The sequence below is a fragment of the Muscardinus avellanarius genome, assembly GCF_963383645.1.
Source record: "Muscardinus avellanarius genome assembly, chromosome: 18".
Taxonomy (NCBI): domain Eukaryota; kingdom Metazoa; phylum Chordata; class Mammalia; order Rodentia; family Gliridae; genus Muscardinus; species Muscardinus avellanarius.
Genome location: NC_137804.1, coordinates 46,357,717 through 46,374,919, shown reverse-complemented (window position 1 = coordinate 46,374,919; position 17,203 = coordinate 46,357,717). Strand labels below are relative to the sequence as shown.

At 57.5% G+C, this 17,203-nt stretch overlaps 1 protein-coding gene across 1 annotated transcript in view; it reads right to left on the bottom strand.

Moving 5' to 3' along the window:
• Positions 1–17,203, bottom strand: part of SMARCA4 (SWI/SNF related BAF chromatin remodeling complex subunit ATPase 4) — a gene marked incomplete at both ends in the record, with an annotated part of 69,697 nt that overhangs the window by 18,300 nt on the left and 34,194 nt on the right. The window contains 11 exon segments of the mRNA XM_080715087.1: positions 26–244; positions 4,375–4,452; positions 4,708–4,806; positions 5,101–5,328; positions 7,954–8,117; positions 10,979–11,145; positions 12,037–12,083; positions 13,007–13,093; positions 13,839–13,946; positions 14,313–14,426; positions 16,282–16,524. Of these exon segments, the coding sequence (XP_080571213.1) occupies positions 26–244; positions 4,375–4,452; positions 4,708–4,806; positions 5,101–5,328; positions 7,954–8,117; positions 10,979–11,145; positions 12,037–12,083; positions 13,007–13,093; positions 13,839–13,946; positions 14,313–14,426; positions 16,282–16,524 (1,554 nt within the window).

Sequence of the window (17,203 nt, the reverse complement as noted above, 5' to 3'; positions counted from 1 at the left end):
GCGCGCGGCCCTCTCCAGCATGTACCTTGAGCCACTGCTTCTCGGTCAGGGAGTCGCTGTAGTCCACCTCCTTGCGGTGGCGGGAACCGCGGCCGAACATCTTCTCTTCCTCTTCCTCGCAGGTGAGCCGCTCGACCTCGGCGTCGTCCTTAATGATCCAGGACGGGAGCTCGTCCTCCTCCATCAGGCGCGGCTTCCGCTTCGGGTTGCGGGCCTCCTCACGCCGGCGGTCCAGGTCCATGCGCTGCCGTGGGCGTACGGGGGAGAGGAGAGGTGTCAGAAGGAGTGCCCCGGACGCCTGCTCAAATAAGGGATGTGGGGTACCCAAGGGCCCTGGGCTGCACCCATGGGAGCCAAGGCTGGCACGGAAGTCATGTGCCATTGCCAGGCTTGCAGGGCTGAGCTGGTCTGGTGCTGACAGGTGCAGTAGAGGGCTCCGCCGTGCGGCGCACAACAAACCAGAAAAAACTGGGAGGAGGGGCGCAGAGCCCAGGAGAGGGTGGCAGCTCCTTGGGAAGGCACAGGAAGGCCTGCTTAGCCCACTCCAGGGCACCACTGGGGACCAGGGCCACGTAATGGAGAGCCCTGCAGCCCTGCGCATGGGAGCAGTCCTGGAAGAGCGTGAGGATGGGCGGGGTGAGGGCACACACAGCAGGCGTGCCCTGCTGCGCTGATGAAGTGCCCAGAGGTCAAGGATGAATACTGGATCAACCGGAGGCCGACAGCCACGCTGAGAGCTGTCAGTCGCCACCAGCCGGCGGCAAAGCTACCATTTTCACTGAGACTGTGTGTATGGTACTGGGGATGCAACCCAGGGGCCCTACCTCAAGCTACACCCTTCTTTTTTTTCGGCTGTACGGGGGATGGACCCCAGGGGCATTCTACCTCCAAGCGACACCCTCAGCCTTCTTTTTTATTCTTTGTTTTGAAACAAGGTCTCACTGAGTTGCAGAGGGCCTAAGTAAGTGAGGCTGGCCATGAACTGCGGTCCTCCTATCTCAGCCTCCCAGGTGCAGGTGCTGGGATTACCACCACGCCTGGCATCAACTTGCTTTATTTATTTTGTGGTACTGGGGATGGAACCCAGGGGCATTCTGCCTCTGAGCTATGCCCCCAGCCCTACTTCTTGTTCATTGTTTCGAAACTGGGTCTAAGTTGTGGAGGGCCTACGTAGCTGAGGCTAGCTGTGAACCTATGATTGTGAACCTGTGATCCTCATGGGATTTTAAGTGCCCACCACACCTGGCACTTTTTAAAAAAAAATAGGGTCTTGCTAGCCGGGCGTGGTGGCGCACGCTTGTAATCCCAGCATTCGGGAGGCTGAGACTGGACGATCACGGTTCACGGACAGCCTCAGCTACTCAGTGAGGCCCTCTGCAACTCAGTAAGACACGGTTTCAAAATAAATAAAAAAATAGGGGAAGGGGTGTAGCTCGGAGGTCGAATGCCCCTGGGTTCCATCCTCAGACCCGCAAAAAAAAAAAAAAAAAGGGTCTTGCTAAAAGTTGATGAGTGTCCCTACCTGCCATGGCTTTCTTGGGAACTGTGACCCTTTTGTTTCAGCCTCCCAAATACTGAAACTACAGGCATGTGCCAGCCACCCAGTGCTTCCCTGACCTGATTTAATTATTTACTTACTGTAGTACTGAGGATTGAATTCTCAGCCACACCCACAGCCCCCCCCCTTTTTTTGCAGTACCAGGGATTGAACCCAGGGACACTCTCTACCCCCAGCCCTATTTTGTTAATCTTTATTTTGAAACAGGGTCTAAGTTGCAGAGGGCCTAAGTAGCTGAAGCTCTCCACAAACCCACATTCCTCTTGCCTCAGCCTCCCAAGTATGAGGATTACAAATGTGGGCGATCACACTTGGCTTTTATTTTTATTTTGAAACAGGGTCTTGCTAGGCTGGTGCGAGTCTCACTGCTTGCTGGGGCCGTCCTCGAACTGGGATCCTCTTGTCTCAGTCCCCAAAGCAATGACATTACAGGCATATGCACCACGCACAGCTTGGATTTTATTTATTTAATTTATTTAGTGGTACTGGGGATGGAACCTAGGGGTATTCTACCTCCTACTTACATCCCCAGCCCTATTTTTTATTCTTTATTTTGAAACAGGGTCTCACTGAGTTGCAAAGGGCTTCACTAAGTAGCTGAGGCTGGCTGCGAACCCGGATCCTCAGCCTCCCAATGCTGGGATTACAAGCGTGCGCCACCACGCCCGGCGCTAATCTTCCTTCTTTTACTTTGTGGTACTGAAGATGGAACCCAGAGGTATTCTGCCTCCAAGCTACACCTCCAGCCCTATTCTATTCTTTAATTTTGAAATAGAGTCTCACTAAATTGCAGAGTGCCGCACTGAGTTTCGGAAGCTGGCCACGAACCTGCAACGCACCCGTGTCAGCCTCCCTGGTACTAGGACCGCAAGGGTGCAGGCCATGCCCACCTCTAATCTTCCCTTTGCTTTTATGGCGGTGGTCCTGAGGATGAACCTCAGGGTCATTCTACTTCAGAGCTGGACCTCTCCCTTATTCTTGGTATTCGGGTTGAACCCAGGCGCATTCTACCTCCCAGCTACATTATACTTCTTTTTTTGAAACAGGATCTCACTAAGTTGCTGAGATACTAAGTTGCTAAGGCTGGCTACAAACCCGGGATCCTCGTCTTAGCTTCCTGAGTACAAGAATGACAGGTGTGTGCCAATCCATCTGGCTGCCATTTCATTTTTATTTTATTTTATTTTTGTGGTATTGGGGATGGAACCCAGGGGCTTTCTACCTCCGGGCTACAGTCCCATATCTATTTTATTTTATTTATTTATTTTTGCGGGTCTGGCAATGGAACCCAGGGGCATTCAACCTCCGAGCTATACCCCCGCCCTATTTTTTATTCTTTATTTTGAAACAGGGTTTCATTGAGTTGCAAAGGGCCTCACTAAGTAGTAGCTGAGGCTGCCCTTGAACTGTGATCCTCTGGTCTCAGCCTCCCAAATGCTGGGATTACAAGCGTGCGCCACCACGCCGGCTCCAGATCTATTTTATATTTTATTTGGAAACAGGATCTCACTAAGTTGCTGGAAGCCTTACTAAGTAGCCGAGGCTGGCTTCGAACCTGTGTGATCCTCCTGTCTCAGCCTCCCAAGCACCGAGATTACAAGCGTGCGCCACCACACCCGGCCCGGCTGCCATTTTTTTTTTTTTTTTTTTTGGGGGTGGTACAGGGGATGGAATCCTTCTACCTCCAAGCTAGACTCCTAGACCATTTCATTTTATTTTAATTTTTTTTGTGGATATGGGGATGGAACCCAGGGGCATTCGACCTCCGAGCTATACTCCCTGCCCTATGTTTTATTCTTTATTTTGAAACTGGGTCTCACTGAGTTGCAGAGGGCCTCACTAAGTAGCTGAGGCTGTCCGCAAACCGCGATCCTCCAGTCTCAGCTTCCCGAATGCTGCTAGACTTATATTTTATCTGGAAACAGGGTCTCTTAAGCCAGCTGAGGCTGGCTTTGAACCTGTGTGATCCTCCTGTCTCCGCCTTCCAAGCGTGGGGATTACATGCCTGCACCACCACGCCCGACCCGGTTACCATTTTTTTTTTTTTTTTTTGCAGGTCTGGGAATGGAACCCAAGGCCACATAACCTCTGAGCTGCACCCCCTGCCCTATTTTTTATCCTTTATTTTGAAACCAGGTCTTACTGTGTTGCAGAGGGCCTCACTAAGTAGCTGAGACTGTCTGTGAACCAGGATCCTCAGGTCTCTGCCTCCCAAACTCTGGGATTACAAGCGGGTGCCACCATGCCTGGCCGGGCTATTTTAATTTGAGACAGGGTCTTGCTAAATTGCTGAGGCTGGCGTGGAACCTGCAATCTTGTTTTAGCTTCCTAAGTACTGAGATTACAGGTGTGTGCCACCACACCTGGCATTATTTATGTTTTAAGTGCACTGGGGATTGAACCAAGGGGCATTTTACCTTGGAGCTATACCTCAGACCTTTTTACTGTTTTGTTTGGAAACAGGGTCTTGCTAGATTGCCCAAAGCCTTGCTACACTGCCGAGGCTGTCCTTGAAGTACTGGGATTACAGGTGTGCGCCACCACAAACAGGGTCTCACTAAGTAACTGTGTGCTAGCATAGAACCTGCCTTCCTCCTGTCTCAACTGTACTGGGATTACAGGTGCACACCACCAAGCTCAGCTGCTTTTACTATACTTTGAGACAGGGCCTTGCCAAGTTCTCGAGGGAGGCCACCAACTCGCCCTGGGCATTACGGGCACTCAGCAACTCGCCCGGCACCGCTAAGGTTTTGGGTGGTTTGGGCGCTGACAGGGCAGGCTCGCTGGAGTTGTGTGGGGCAGGGCGGCCGCCTTACCATGAACAGGTCGAACTCCTCTTCGTGCCGGGCAATCATCTGGTTGACCGTCTCATCGTCAGGCACCTCGTCTTCCTCCTATAAAACCAGAGACCTTGAGTGCAACTGTGGCGGGCGGCGCTGGCGGCGGCCTGGCCTGGCTCGGTGGCGAGTGGCCCGTCGTGGGAGTGAGCCGGCGGGCCCAGCCCGGCTGCGGTGGATGGCACCCACACGGCAGCGAGAGGCGCACACACGCACACACACACACGCACGCTGGCGGGGTCAGGGCCCTGGCTGCGGTCCCAGCTGAGAAGCCGGACTGGCTGAGCGCGGAGGCCGAACGACCCCTCTCACCTTTAGAGGTGGCTCCTCCAGGTCGGGGTTGGCGCCCGCCGGCGGAGGGGCAGTGTGGGCGAGGCTGGCACTGCCGCTGCCCGTGCTGCAGTGTCTGCTCTGTGGATAAATAGAGGGCTTCAGACTCCAGGGCTGCCAATCCGGCGTCTGTCACCAGCAGTTTAGAAAAAGCCACTTCAAAGGGAAAGCATGTACTCATCCTCTTTCCGCTCAGCCCACACTCCCTTTACTCCAAAGGGATGCAAAAAAAAAAAAAAAAAAAGAAAAAAAGAAAAAAAGAAAAAAAGAAAAAAGAAAAAGAAAAAAGTGCAAAAAAAAGTACAAAACCAAAAATGAAAGCTGGCCATGCATCCGCCACTCTCTCTCTCACAGCGGGGCAGGGGCTGCACTCGCCTCGTCCTGCTCCTCGTGCTCCAGAATGGCCTGCAGGAAGGCGCGCCGCTCGTGGCTGGATGACTTCTGGTCGAACATGCCCGCCTGGATCACCTTCTGGTCCACGTTGAGCTTGTACTTGGCGGCAGCCAGGATCTTCTCCTCCACGCTGTTGACCGTGCAGAGGCGGAGCACCCGCACCTCGTTCTGCTGCCCGATGCGGTGGGCCCGGTCCTGCGCTTGCAGGTCCTGGGGAGAGGCGGCCGTCAGTCCCATGCTGGCGTGGACGGGGCTGCTGGGGGCGGCAAGGCCACCCATCCTGCCAGCAGCTGCAGCCTGGCCTGTGGCGCTCGTTCTTGGGGCCTAGGTGACGAGCCCAAAAGTGACTTTCTAGCTGAGTGGGACCTGACTGATGCGCAGGAAGAGAGGACCTTCGTAGCACAATTCCTCGGGGTTATGTCCCGGCAGGCTGTACAGGTACCCAGCAGGGCCACGTAACAGTCGACCGAGAACACCGTACACAGGTTGGGCTAAAGCTGGGCAGCAGTGTGGCGCTGGCTGGCTCTGAGCTTCCCAGGCCTCTCTGAGCCCATTTTGCTGGGCTGCGTGTGGCCTTCCTGCGGCATACCAGGCAGACTAAGCGAAAGACTGGTCAGGAGTACGGTCTGGGACAGCCAGCTGCTGAGAAGTCATAGCCACGGCTGCGAGCAGCACTGGCCTCACCCTCCCAGGGCACTGGGAAGGTGCCGTGAAAGCCCACGTCTGGGCCCGCTGCGTGGGCCGCCAAGCTCCCTGGGGTGTGGCCCCGCTGGCAGGCGACAGGAGTGCCTTGGGACCCCAGGCCTGGCCGTCAGCACACCACGCTCCCTCCTCACCACGCTGGCAGTGGGACGTGCCCTGGTCTGCATGGCCTCGGCTTACTGGTGGCACACCCCAGCTACTTTTCAGGAACCCGGCCAGTCAGCAGGCTCTGGGCGAGAAGACCCCCAAGGCCGAGCAGGGGAAGGAGCTCTGGGGCCGCTGGCCCAGCAGAAGGGCCACGCTTTACGCGCCGAGCACTCTGCGGCTGCCGGGCGGTGGGCAAGGCATGCTGGGCCCCACTGTGCGAGTGCAATTAGTGGGGCAGAGGCAGTAAGAAGGTGAGGGGCCCATTCACGGCACAGTGGACACTCTCAGCTGCCCTAGCAGACGGGTGCTTATACAACAGAGCTAGACGCTGCCCCTGGGCTGCAGTGAGGACATTCTGGGACCCCAGCAGCTGAGGGAATGTCTGGAGGAGAGGTGGCTCGACCCGATGGTTGAATGGGAGAGGCCGCTGCTTAAGCCCGCTGGCCATCACTCAGCATGTCTGCGCGCACTGCAGCCAGGCGCAGGTGCAGGGCTGCCGGGAGGGAGTCTCCCTCACACTGGCCATAAAGCAGGAATACGTTGCTTTTTTTTCTTCTTTTTTTGGTGGTACTGGGGTTCCTGGAAACCCTTCTACCTCTGGGCTACACTCCCAGACCTATTTTTATATTTTTATTTGGAAACAGGGTCTCTTAAGCCAGCACGGCTGGCTTCAAACCTGCGCGATCCTCCTGTCTCCGCCTCCCAAGCGCGGGGATGACAAGCGTGCACCACCACACCCGGCAACATGTTGCTTTTAAGAGATACAGAAGCGCTTTACTTAACATTGCCCTTTCTCTGTCTTTTTTTTCGTGGTACTGTGATGAAACCCAGAGGCATTCTACCTCCGAGATACACCTCCAGTCCTATCTTTTTATTCCTTCCTTCCTTTCTTGATTTATTTAGTGGCACTGGGATTGGAACCCAGGGGCTTTTCTATCTCCAGGCTATACTCCCAGACCTTTTTTATACTTTATTTGGAAACAGGGTCTCACTAAGTTGCTGAGAGCCTCACTAAGTAGCTGAGGCTGGCTTTGAACCTGCGCGATCCTCCTGTCTCAGCCTCCCAAGTGCTGGGATTACAAGCGTGCGCCACCAAGCCCGGCTTTTTATGTTTTGTGGGTCTGGGGACAGAACCCAGGGGGATTTGACCTTCGAGCTACACCCCTTGCCCTATTTTTTATTCTTTATTTGAAAACAGGGTCTCACTAAACTGCAGAGGGCCTAAGTAGCTGAGGCTGTCTGCGAACCTTGATTCTCCAGTCTCAGTCTCCCGAATGCTGGGATTACAAGCGTGCGCCACCACGCCCAGCTTATTCTTTATTTTGAAACAGGGTCTCACTAAGTTGCGGAGGGCCTCACTCAGTAGCTGAGGCTGGCCACTGCAATCCTCTTCTTTCAGCCTCCCAAGTACTGGGATTACAAGTGTGGCTTAATTCTTTTTATTTTGAAACAAGGTCTCACCTATTTGTAAAGGGCCTCACTAAGTACCGGAGGCTGGCTATAAACATGGTCTCCTTTCTCAGCCTCCCAAATTCTGGGATTACAAGCGTGTGGCACCACGCCTGGCTCAACACTGCTCCTTCTAGAAAATGGCAGTCTTGGCTTTTGTGGCACGGAGCAGCTGGGGTGCATGGGTAAATAGCAGGAGGAAGTCACAGCACACACCTTGCCTGCACGGGGCGACTGCGTACGCAGGCAGCCCTGCAGGGTCACACCCCACCACTGACCGTCGCAGCCTGCAGAGGAGGCGCATCGTCCTCTCTGCTCAGTTGTGCAATGCCGGGATTAAAAATATAAAGACAGGACATACTGCCTTCCTAGCTGGGGGAGGGCAAGGCCGCTCCCACTTTGACAGACACGAGGTCAATCCCCTCATTCTGCTCCCTGGTGACCGGGGTGGGGTGGGAAGGTGCAGCTCCCGGGGCCCCAAGTGTCAGGGAGGCCGGGGCACCGGGGACGGCCAGTGCTCGGCGCCGGTGCTTTTACCTGGTGGGGGTTCCAGTCGCTGTCGAAGATGATCACAGTGTCAGCCGACTGGAGGTTCAGCCCCAGTCCCCCAGCGCGGGTGCTGAGCAGGAAGATGAAGTACTCGGAGCCGGGCTCGTTGAAAGTTTTCAGCAGCGTGCCCCGGTCCTCTGCCTTTGTGGTTCCTGGCAGGACGAGGGGGCAGGAGGTCAGTGGGGTGAGTAGGGAGAGCTGGGGCCAGCCCCCGGGGCTGTAAGAGCTGCAGCCATGCTCTCTACATGGGCCTGAGCTGCACTCAGTGGCCTGGAAGTGTAGTACATCACTACTGAAGGCCCTGTTCTGTCCCAGGTGGTAAGAGCACTCCTCCCTGGCACCACGGGCTGCCGTGTCTCCACCATGGGACATGGGCCAGTGGAGAACCCTGTATGGCGTTGGGGCGCAGGTTGCCCCGGCCAGCACTGCTGTGGCAGTAGTTGGCACCTTCCTGACTGCCGCTTTGCTCTGAGGCCTACGCTGCTCCCTAAAAACTCACAGAAGGCTAGCATAGGCAGGCTGTGGGCATGAGCTGCTGGCAGAGGGGCAGGCCTATGTCCCACTATGATGGGTCTCGCTGGCTCACAGGGAGGATCTCCTCTTGGGCAGCATGGGCGCCCTCCCTGAGCAGAGGAGCCAGTTGCCAGGGACAAAAGTGCGACAGCTCGGGACAGAGGTCCTTGCTGGGAATCATGAGTGCCAACGGGAGGTCTCAGCTCTTCAGGCACTGTTGGCTCAGATCCATGATGCCCTAGAGAAGCCCAAGAACTGTTTTAGGGTGACAGTGAAAATGATACTTCCTGCCACTAGCACACACGTCACTAGGCGTAGCGGTGCACGGTTGTAATCCCAGTGCTTGGGAGGCTGAGACAGGAGGACTGTGCAGGTTTGGAGCCAGCCCCCGCTACTTAGTGAGGCTCTCAGAAAGTTATTGAGACCCTGTTTCCAAACAAAATATAAAACAGGTCTGAATGTATAATCTGGAGGTAGAACAAATGCCCCTGGGTTCCATCCCCAGTACGTACGTATGTACACACACACACACACACACACACACACACACACACACACACACACACACAGAGGAGGGGAGGTGCAGCGGGTCCAAGTGTGGCCTAGCAGGCTGATGGGACCAGCACTCAGGCTCTTGGTAAGGATCCAGAGACAGAATCAGCCCAACAAGCATAGTTTGTAGCCTATGAAGCTACATGTCTACAGAAAAAGGCCCAGGTGCGTGTGTATGTGGAGGTTTGGGGTGTGCTACCCACAGACGCCTCCTGCACAGGACTAAGAAGTCATGCAAGGAAAAGAAAATGTTGGCCGGGCTTGGCAACACACACTTGTACTCCCAGCATTCTGAGGCTGAGACAGGAGGGTCGCGGTTTGCAGACAGCCTCAGCTACTTAGTGAGGCCCTCCGCAACTTCATGAGTCCCTGTTTCAAAATAAAAAATAGAAATAGGGCTGGGGTGTAGCTCGGAGGTCTAATGCTCCTGGGTTCCATCCCCAGACCCACAAAAAACCAAAACCAAACAACAACAACAAACCCCCCGAGGCCATGTCTGCAGGGAGGCAGTGTCTTCCGACCAGGCATGGCTGCTGCACTACATGGCTTACTGGCTTCACACAGCCCCTACCCCCAAGGTGGAGGCGAAAGCACGCACAGGGCCTGTCAGCCCAGTACTTGGGAGGCTAAGACAGGAAGAACATAGGCTTGAGGACAGCCTCAGCTACCTAGGGAGGCTGGGCTTCAAAATAAAAGCAAATGAAAAGGCTGGGGTGTAGCTGAGCAGTAGAGTGCCTGTATTAAACCCCCAGGACCACAAACAAAGTGCCATACGCAGTGACAGGTCTCACGAGTGGCCACAGAATACGGGAACAAGGCCAGCACTCCTACAGGACCCTTGCTCCTGCCCCAGAGCGTCTTGAATGGCTCACAGTGTAGGTGGGCCTGATTCCAGCTCCAGACAGACAGGCGCAGGCTCCAAGCAGCCACATGAGGCCAGCCAGGGCCTCTGTGGGGAAAGCCGGCTGCCTCCGCCGGGGACGCCGAGCAGGTGGGGAAGCCCGGGTGGGACGCCGCAGATGAAGCGGGATGGCGGAAAGGGGGTCAAGAGTTAGAGCTAAGGTCCAACGTGATCAGTGCCTCAAGCACGGCAACCTCGAGGTTTCAGTTATGTGCGTCTTCTTTGTGGGGTCTGCGGCTCGAGCCCAGGGGAGTCTACTCGAGTTGCGTCCTCAGCCCTCCTGTCTCAGCCCCCCAAGTACTGGGAAGACAAGCGTGTGCCTCCATGCTTGGCCTGGTTGTGGATTTTATCAGTGCTTGCTATTTTTTTTTTTTTTTTTGGTGGTACTGGGGTTCCTGGAAACCCTTCTACTTCCGAGCTACACTCCCAGACCTATTTTATATTTTTATTTGGAAACAGGGTCTCTTAAGCCAGCGTGGCTGGTTTTGAATCAGTGCGATCCTCCTGTCTCCGCCTCCCAAGCGCGGGGATGACAAGCGTGGCCACCGCGCCCGGCTCAGTGCTTGCCATCTTATGCGCTCATATGGACTGCTGTTATTTGGGCCTTTAACAGAACTTCAGGCACCCCTTCCTCATTGACCCAGAGCTGTAGCGGAAAGGCCACCAGCACTCAGACCCAGCCTGCGATCCTGCATGACACGGTTAGGCCCTGCCTCTCAGTCTGTGTGTGTGTGTACACGTGCGCGTGTGTGTGTATCTGGGGATTGAATCCCTTGTGCGTATTTCTGGGGATTGAGCCCAGAGACATTACACCTTCGGGCTCTCCTCCCAGCCCTACTGTATTCTGAGGCAGGGTCTCACTAGGCTGATGAGTCTCACTACTTACTGAGGCTGTCCTTGAACTTGTGCCCTTTGACGGTGCCAGGATTAAGGTGTGCCGCCACGTGCGGCTGGGCCCCGCTCGGAGCCCAGGATGCTCGCCGGCTTCCGGGAGCACTCGCCTCTGTGAAGGGCAACAACGCCCTCAACGGCCTCATTCCTACTCACCGTCGAGCCTGAGGTATTTAAAGCCACGATAAGCAAAGTAATCCTCCATGATGGTCATGAGGGAGGTCATCTGGCAGAACAGCAGCACTTTGTGGTTGGTCGCACGGAGCTTGGGGAGGATCCGATCGAGAAGCTCGAACTTCCCTGAGGCGCGGTACAGGTCCAGTCTGGAGGCAGCCGGCGGGAGGGAAGAACACAGGGCCGGTCAACGCTGCCGTGGGGCACGCAGGGAGCAGGCGTGCCCATCCCTAGACAGGCTGCCAGGCTCAGGGGCACGGACGTGGCTTCCCAGTCTGAGCCCCCCGAGTGTGAACAAAGCCACTGGACCAACTAGCATGAACCTGGTCAAGGGCATGTCTTGAGCTGACCACCCCGCATATACCCGGCTCTTGGGAGAATGAAGCCGCCCAGGAAGCCGTGCCCGGGCTCCTCAGTCGCAGCAGCTCTGGGAGCCAGGGGACACTGGAGAGCCTGCACTACCAAGGGTGCTGGGACGCTGAGGCTCCCGCCCTCCCGCCAGCAGCCTCTGGTACAGAGCGGGACACCAGGGCTGGGGTAGTGACAGTGCGACCCAGCACACGCAGGCGCCGCCCCCGACGAGGAGGTGCTCGGCCACGCGCTAAGTGGGCCTGCTCCTGGGAGAGTGTGTCTATCTCTGGGGGCAGTCACAGCAAGGCCCTGCACGGTGGTGGCACTCCTGAGGAGGTGCCCAGGCCACCATGGTCTCGAGGCGGAGGCCCACCGTCACACAGGAGGCTGCAGGCAGCGCCCCGCAGGAAGGAGATGGCCTCTGCGCTAGTGGGCGGCAGCCAGGCTCAGAGCCCGCGAGGAGCTCTCCAGGGTCACGGAGCTGGAGGCCTCCGTCCCTGCACCCCGCCGCTAGGGTCCACGGGGTGACCTCAGTGGAGAAAATGCCTAGCCTTTTCTTGGGTTCCTCTAGGTTTTCTAAATGTTCTGTCTTAGACACAGACAAATGCAACAACAGCAATAACGACACAGGAACAGTTGCGAACGCCTCCGCGTGGACACCTGCCACCCGCAGCTGGGAAGCTTCTCACCCCTGGACGATGCCGCCGGTGAACCCCAAGTGCTCAGAAAAGGACTCCTGCAACGGAACGAGAGGGGTCAGTGCCGGGGTGGGAGGGGCTGCCCGGGCCTGAGCCGCGGGAGAACTGAGACCCCCAGACTGGGCGCTCGGTGACGGCCCCCCAGCAGCACTGCGGCCAGACATGGAGACGAGCCTGGCTTTAGCACAATTCCAACCCGCACGCACCTCAAGAGGCAGAAAAGGAATCACACAGCACTAGCCCCACATGAGCGCAGGACGGTGTGCCCAAGACTGTCCTGAAATGGGAACCTTGGGCTCTGGTGGTGGACACCAGGGATCTGGAACGACTCTGGAGCCATCCCAAGAACTATGGCCACGCACTTTTCAGAAGCAAAGAGCCTATGGCCCAAGGGGCTCTGGCCCGCACGCTGACTGAGGGAGGCTGCGCTCTGCTGCCCTCACACGCAGAAGGGCAGGACGCCAAGGAGATGTGCTGCGACCCCGTGGCGCGGGGCAGGTCCCAGCAAGGGAGGCTCCAGACGATTTCAGGAGGCTCCTTCTCAGGTGGGTTTCAGGGACTTTGTTCTATCACGTAAATGTTTGGATTCCTTCAAAAGAGCATCTATTAAGCTGTGTGTGGTTGCACACACTTGTAATCCCGGTATTCGGGAGGCTGAGACAGGAGGACTGTGCTTCACGGCCAGCCCAAGTTACTTAGTGAGACCGTTTCGAAGTAAAGTTAAAAAAAAAAAATAGGGCCGAGGGTGTAGCTTGGAGGTAGAATGCCCCCGGTTCAATCCCCAGTACCGCAGAAATAAAGAGCAGCGGCTGAACGGAGGACGCAGCCTGGCGGTGGAGAACGCGCAGATGAGTCCCATCCCCGCACACACAGCAAGGGCACAGTGCAGACCAGCGGCTCGCAAAGGCAAGGTCAGCACCAAGCTACCCCGGGCGCGCTGGCGCGGGCGGGCGGGCCTCACCTCGATGTGCTGGAACATGTACGGGTGGTTGCAGATCTTCCTGAGCTGCATGATGGTGTTCATCAGGGTCTTGGTGCCCCCTTTGCCCTGGAGGCGGGTGAGAGGCGCAGAGTGAGTCTGGCTCTGGGGCGGGATGGGGACGGGCAGGGGCGGAGGTGCCGGGGCAGGCGGGGACGGTGGCAGGGCAGGCAAGAGTAGAGGAGCTCGCAGGGAGGCCCGGGGCCCTGAGCCGCCTGGGGGTAGGCAGAGACACCTGCACCCCGAGAGCAAGGGTGACAGGCCAGAGGGCGGAAGCCCATCAACTCTGGCAAGAAGCCGAGATGGATCACGAGCACTCTGAGGCCAGCGCTGCCCTAGGACTGTGGGTATCACTAGAGGGTTCCCTCGGGCTACACAGTGAAGAAAGGAGCTGGCTGCATGGATGGGCTCTGGGCCTGGAAGGAAGCCTAGAAACACCTGTGGTAACAGGTACATGGGGAAGAGGCGGGCAGCGGCATGGCAGAGAGGGCCCAGGACCTCAGAGCGGCCCCAGGAGATAGCTGGCCTGAGCCAGCATGCTCACACCATAAACCCTCCTCAGCGGCACTCAGTGGCGGCAAGGAGCACCTCACTAGAACACCCCAACCCTGCGAGGTCAGCACGGGCCCTCCGCTGCCACCGAGGAAGCCAGCGCCTCAGTGTGACGGGACCGCAGACAACACGTGCTGGGTGGCCAGGGCTGCTCAAAAGCTCCGGAGGGAGCGGCCCTGGGAGCACTTGCACAGCCTGAATGGCAGGCCGCCCTGCCCAGCCTCCCGGAACGCCCAGGTGGGGAGCGGGGCCCAGAGCCAACCTTCTTGTCCTTCTCAGAGCCGTCGGTCAGCAGCACCCCCTTGGCCTGCATGTGCCGGTAGAGCACGCGCTGGAGAGCAGACATGTCACACTTGATGACGTATTCCACCTGCAGGTGAGGGTGCATCAGGGCTGCGGCAGCCTGGCCCAGCCCAGCCGGGCCCGGCCCAGCCTGGCTGTGGGCGGGAAGATCCTGGCTCAGGACGCTCTGCCCCAGGGAACACTGGGTGATGGGCGGGTGCGGACATGGGCAGTTAGCCTTCCACCTTGTGGGATCTCACAGTGGGTCATGAAATAGAGGGAGGTTGTCTGTGAGGGAGGGGCGACAGGACGCCAGAGCTCCTGGTGTTGCAGGTGGCAGGGGATGGGGCTGGGCTCTGCTGACCTCGTAGACCGTCCCAGGCTGGAGGACCGGACACGCCCACCTGGGGCGCGCACAGCAGGGCGCCACATGCGGCCCTCCAGCTCCACTCACCTTCTCAGGCAGCTGGGCCTCTACTTCTTTCTTGAGCCGCCGGAGCAGAAAGGGCCGCAGCACTTTATGGAGACGGCGGATGATGAGGATGGTCTCCTCCTCATTTAGGTCCACCTGAAGCCCCAAAGACCCGAGCCAAATGTTAACCCGAGGCGGCGGGGTGCTCGGCTGGGCGAGCTCTGCGGGAATGTGGGGCACTCTCTCCCTTGGGAAAACAGAAGACTGTCGCCCTCTAATAAACCCCTGGGCTGTAGGGCCCAGAACCCCAGGACACCATGCTCTACACCCTTCTCAAAAGAAATGTAGCAAGCCGGGTGTGGTGGCGCATGCCTGCAATCCCCGTACTTGGGAGGCTGAGAAGGGAAGATCGCAGGTTCGAGGACAGCCTCGGCAAGTAGTGAGACTCTCATCAACTTAGCGAGACCCTGTTTCCAAATAAGAAATAAAATTGCGCTGGGGTTCAGCTCCAGGACCACAAGGGAAAAAAGGAAAAAAAATGCAGCAGTGTACTGCATGGCCCTCCCTGAGGGAAAGGAACTTGTGTTTGTGCCGAGGCGCCAGAGCGCACTGCGAGCCCAGACGAATGGGCACTGGTCTGAACTGGAGGCAGCCCACTAGGGCTGCCAATGGGGGCCCAAACTCTCCTGCCCAGACTGGGAAGACTGAGTAGAAAAAAATCCTAACCTCGCCAGGTGTGGTGGCACAGCCTTGTGACCCCAGTACATGGGAGGCTGAGACAGGAGGATCACAGGTTCACAGCCAGCCTCAAGTACTTAGTGAGACCCTGTTTCAAAATAAAAATAAGCTGGGCATGGCGGGGCACGCTTGTCATCCCAGCGCTTGGGAGGCTGAGACAGTAGGATCGCGGTTCAAGGACAGCCTCAGCTACTACTTAGCGAGGCCCTCTGCAACTCAGTGAGACCCTCTTTCAAAATAAAGACTAAAAAGTAGGGCTGGGTGTGTAGCTCGGAGGTTGAATGTCCCTGAGTACCGCAAAAAAAAAAAAAAAAAAAGGCTGGGGATGTAGCTCAGAGATAGAATCCTTTGGATTCCATCCCTAGTATACAAAAAACACAAATATCTTGCAATACCTGCTCCTTAACAAGAAAATTATATACGTGTGTGTGTTTATATATATGTATATAAATGGATTTTATATCCATTTATAAAATGGATTTTATATCCATATGGATATGGATATAAAAGAGGGTAAAGACTTTTACGTCCAGGGAGGGACCTGCAGGGCGTGGCGGCCCTGTGATGGCCTCCGTATCCTGCCGTCTGCAGGGTGTGGCCACTAGCCCCCCACCGGAACCCCCAGGCTGACCACCCCCAGGTCTCCACCCTGCGCCAAGGGGCCGTGGGCTCCTGGGCAGAGGCGGCTCAGGGCCAGGCATGGCGGGGAGCCCTGCCCTCCCAGCCCGACTGGTGCTGTGGCCTTCAGACTCGGGAGGCCGCCAAGGCACCCAAATACTGACACTGGCCACAGCGTTCTCTGAAAGCAACACAAGGAAGGGTGCAGCGGTGCACAGCTGTGATCCCAGAGGAGGACCACAGGTTCGAGACCAGCCTCAGCATTGTAGCGAGCCTGCAACCCGGAGGGTGTCGCTCTAAGGGGAGGTTTAGCAACCCGCCACTTAAGCCTCCATACCATACGAGAAAGAACACACTATGCCAGAGCCCGACTAGAGGCGCCTTAACCGAGCCCTCGAGTCCCCTCTGCCTCAGGGTGAAGAGTGGGTCCCCAGGGGACAGAGGACGTGGCCCGCAGCGCCTTGCGAGACCCAGACACTGCCTCCCGATGCTCCGGCCCAGGGCCAGCGCTGCCTTGAGCCCGCCGTGGATGCTGAGTGGGCGCCCAGCATGGGCCCTGCCATCATGGGGGAACTCCACACGGCTGCAGGGGCTGGCCGAGGCCAGGACGACCGCGCCTCCCCACCTGCTGCCGAGGGCGTGGAGGGACACCCACCTTCTCCCCGGTCATGGCGAAGGGCGCGTTGAACCACTGCTCAAAAGTGCTGCAGCTCTTAAAGATGGTGGGCAGCAGGAAGTTGAGCAGCGCCCAGAGCTCGGGCAGCTTGTTCTGCAGCGGCGTGCCGGTCAGCAGCAGGCGCCGGGGCGCCACGTAGTGCGTGTTGAGCACCTGTGTGAGCTTGCAGTGATGGTTCTTCATGCGGTGGCCTTCGTCCACGATCATGTACTTCCAGCGGATCTGCGGCCAGATGACAGGCGGTCAGGGGCCAGGCTCGAGCGCCCCGCACACGAGGGAGGGCCTCACATGCAGGGCGGGGAGGCTGCGGGGCGTGGGGACAGGGTCCTCGTGTGACACTCGAGGCCTCCGGGTGAAGAGGTAAACCACAGCCAGTACTCTGGTTCCCAAATGCAGACAGCGAGTGCTCAGCAGAGACCACGCCAGGGAACACGCAGCTCCCTGATCAGCTCGCCCCTTGGGGGCGCGGGTCTCAAGGGGCTGGTTGGTGACAGGTGAGTGAGCGAACACCCGCAGGGGTCTGAGTACAGGTCCCTGTAGGGGCTGGCCACGGCGGGGAGACACTCAGGGATGCAGGACGGAGCCCCTGGGAACACTAGTTAAGTCTCTGCAGGAGCACAGTGAGCCGGCGCTTCTCCCTGCAGCAGGGACCCGCAGGCCTCCCTCCTGGAGGGGAGAGGTGGGGCAGAGAAGGCAGCACAGATGCAGGTGGGGAGGGTGGGAACCACCCCGCAGGGCACCCATTGCTCCCCGTTCATGCCAGGTAAGCACAGGGTGCTGGGCCTCCTGCTTCCTCCTAGAGAGGAGGCAGAGGACCGCGTCTGGCACATGCTCAGGAATGAACCAATGGCCACGCCAGAACCACCTTTACTCAGGGGCCCCTAGGTCTGTAGGTCCCCGC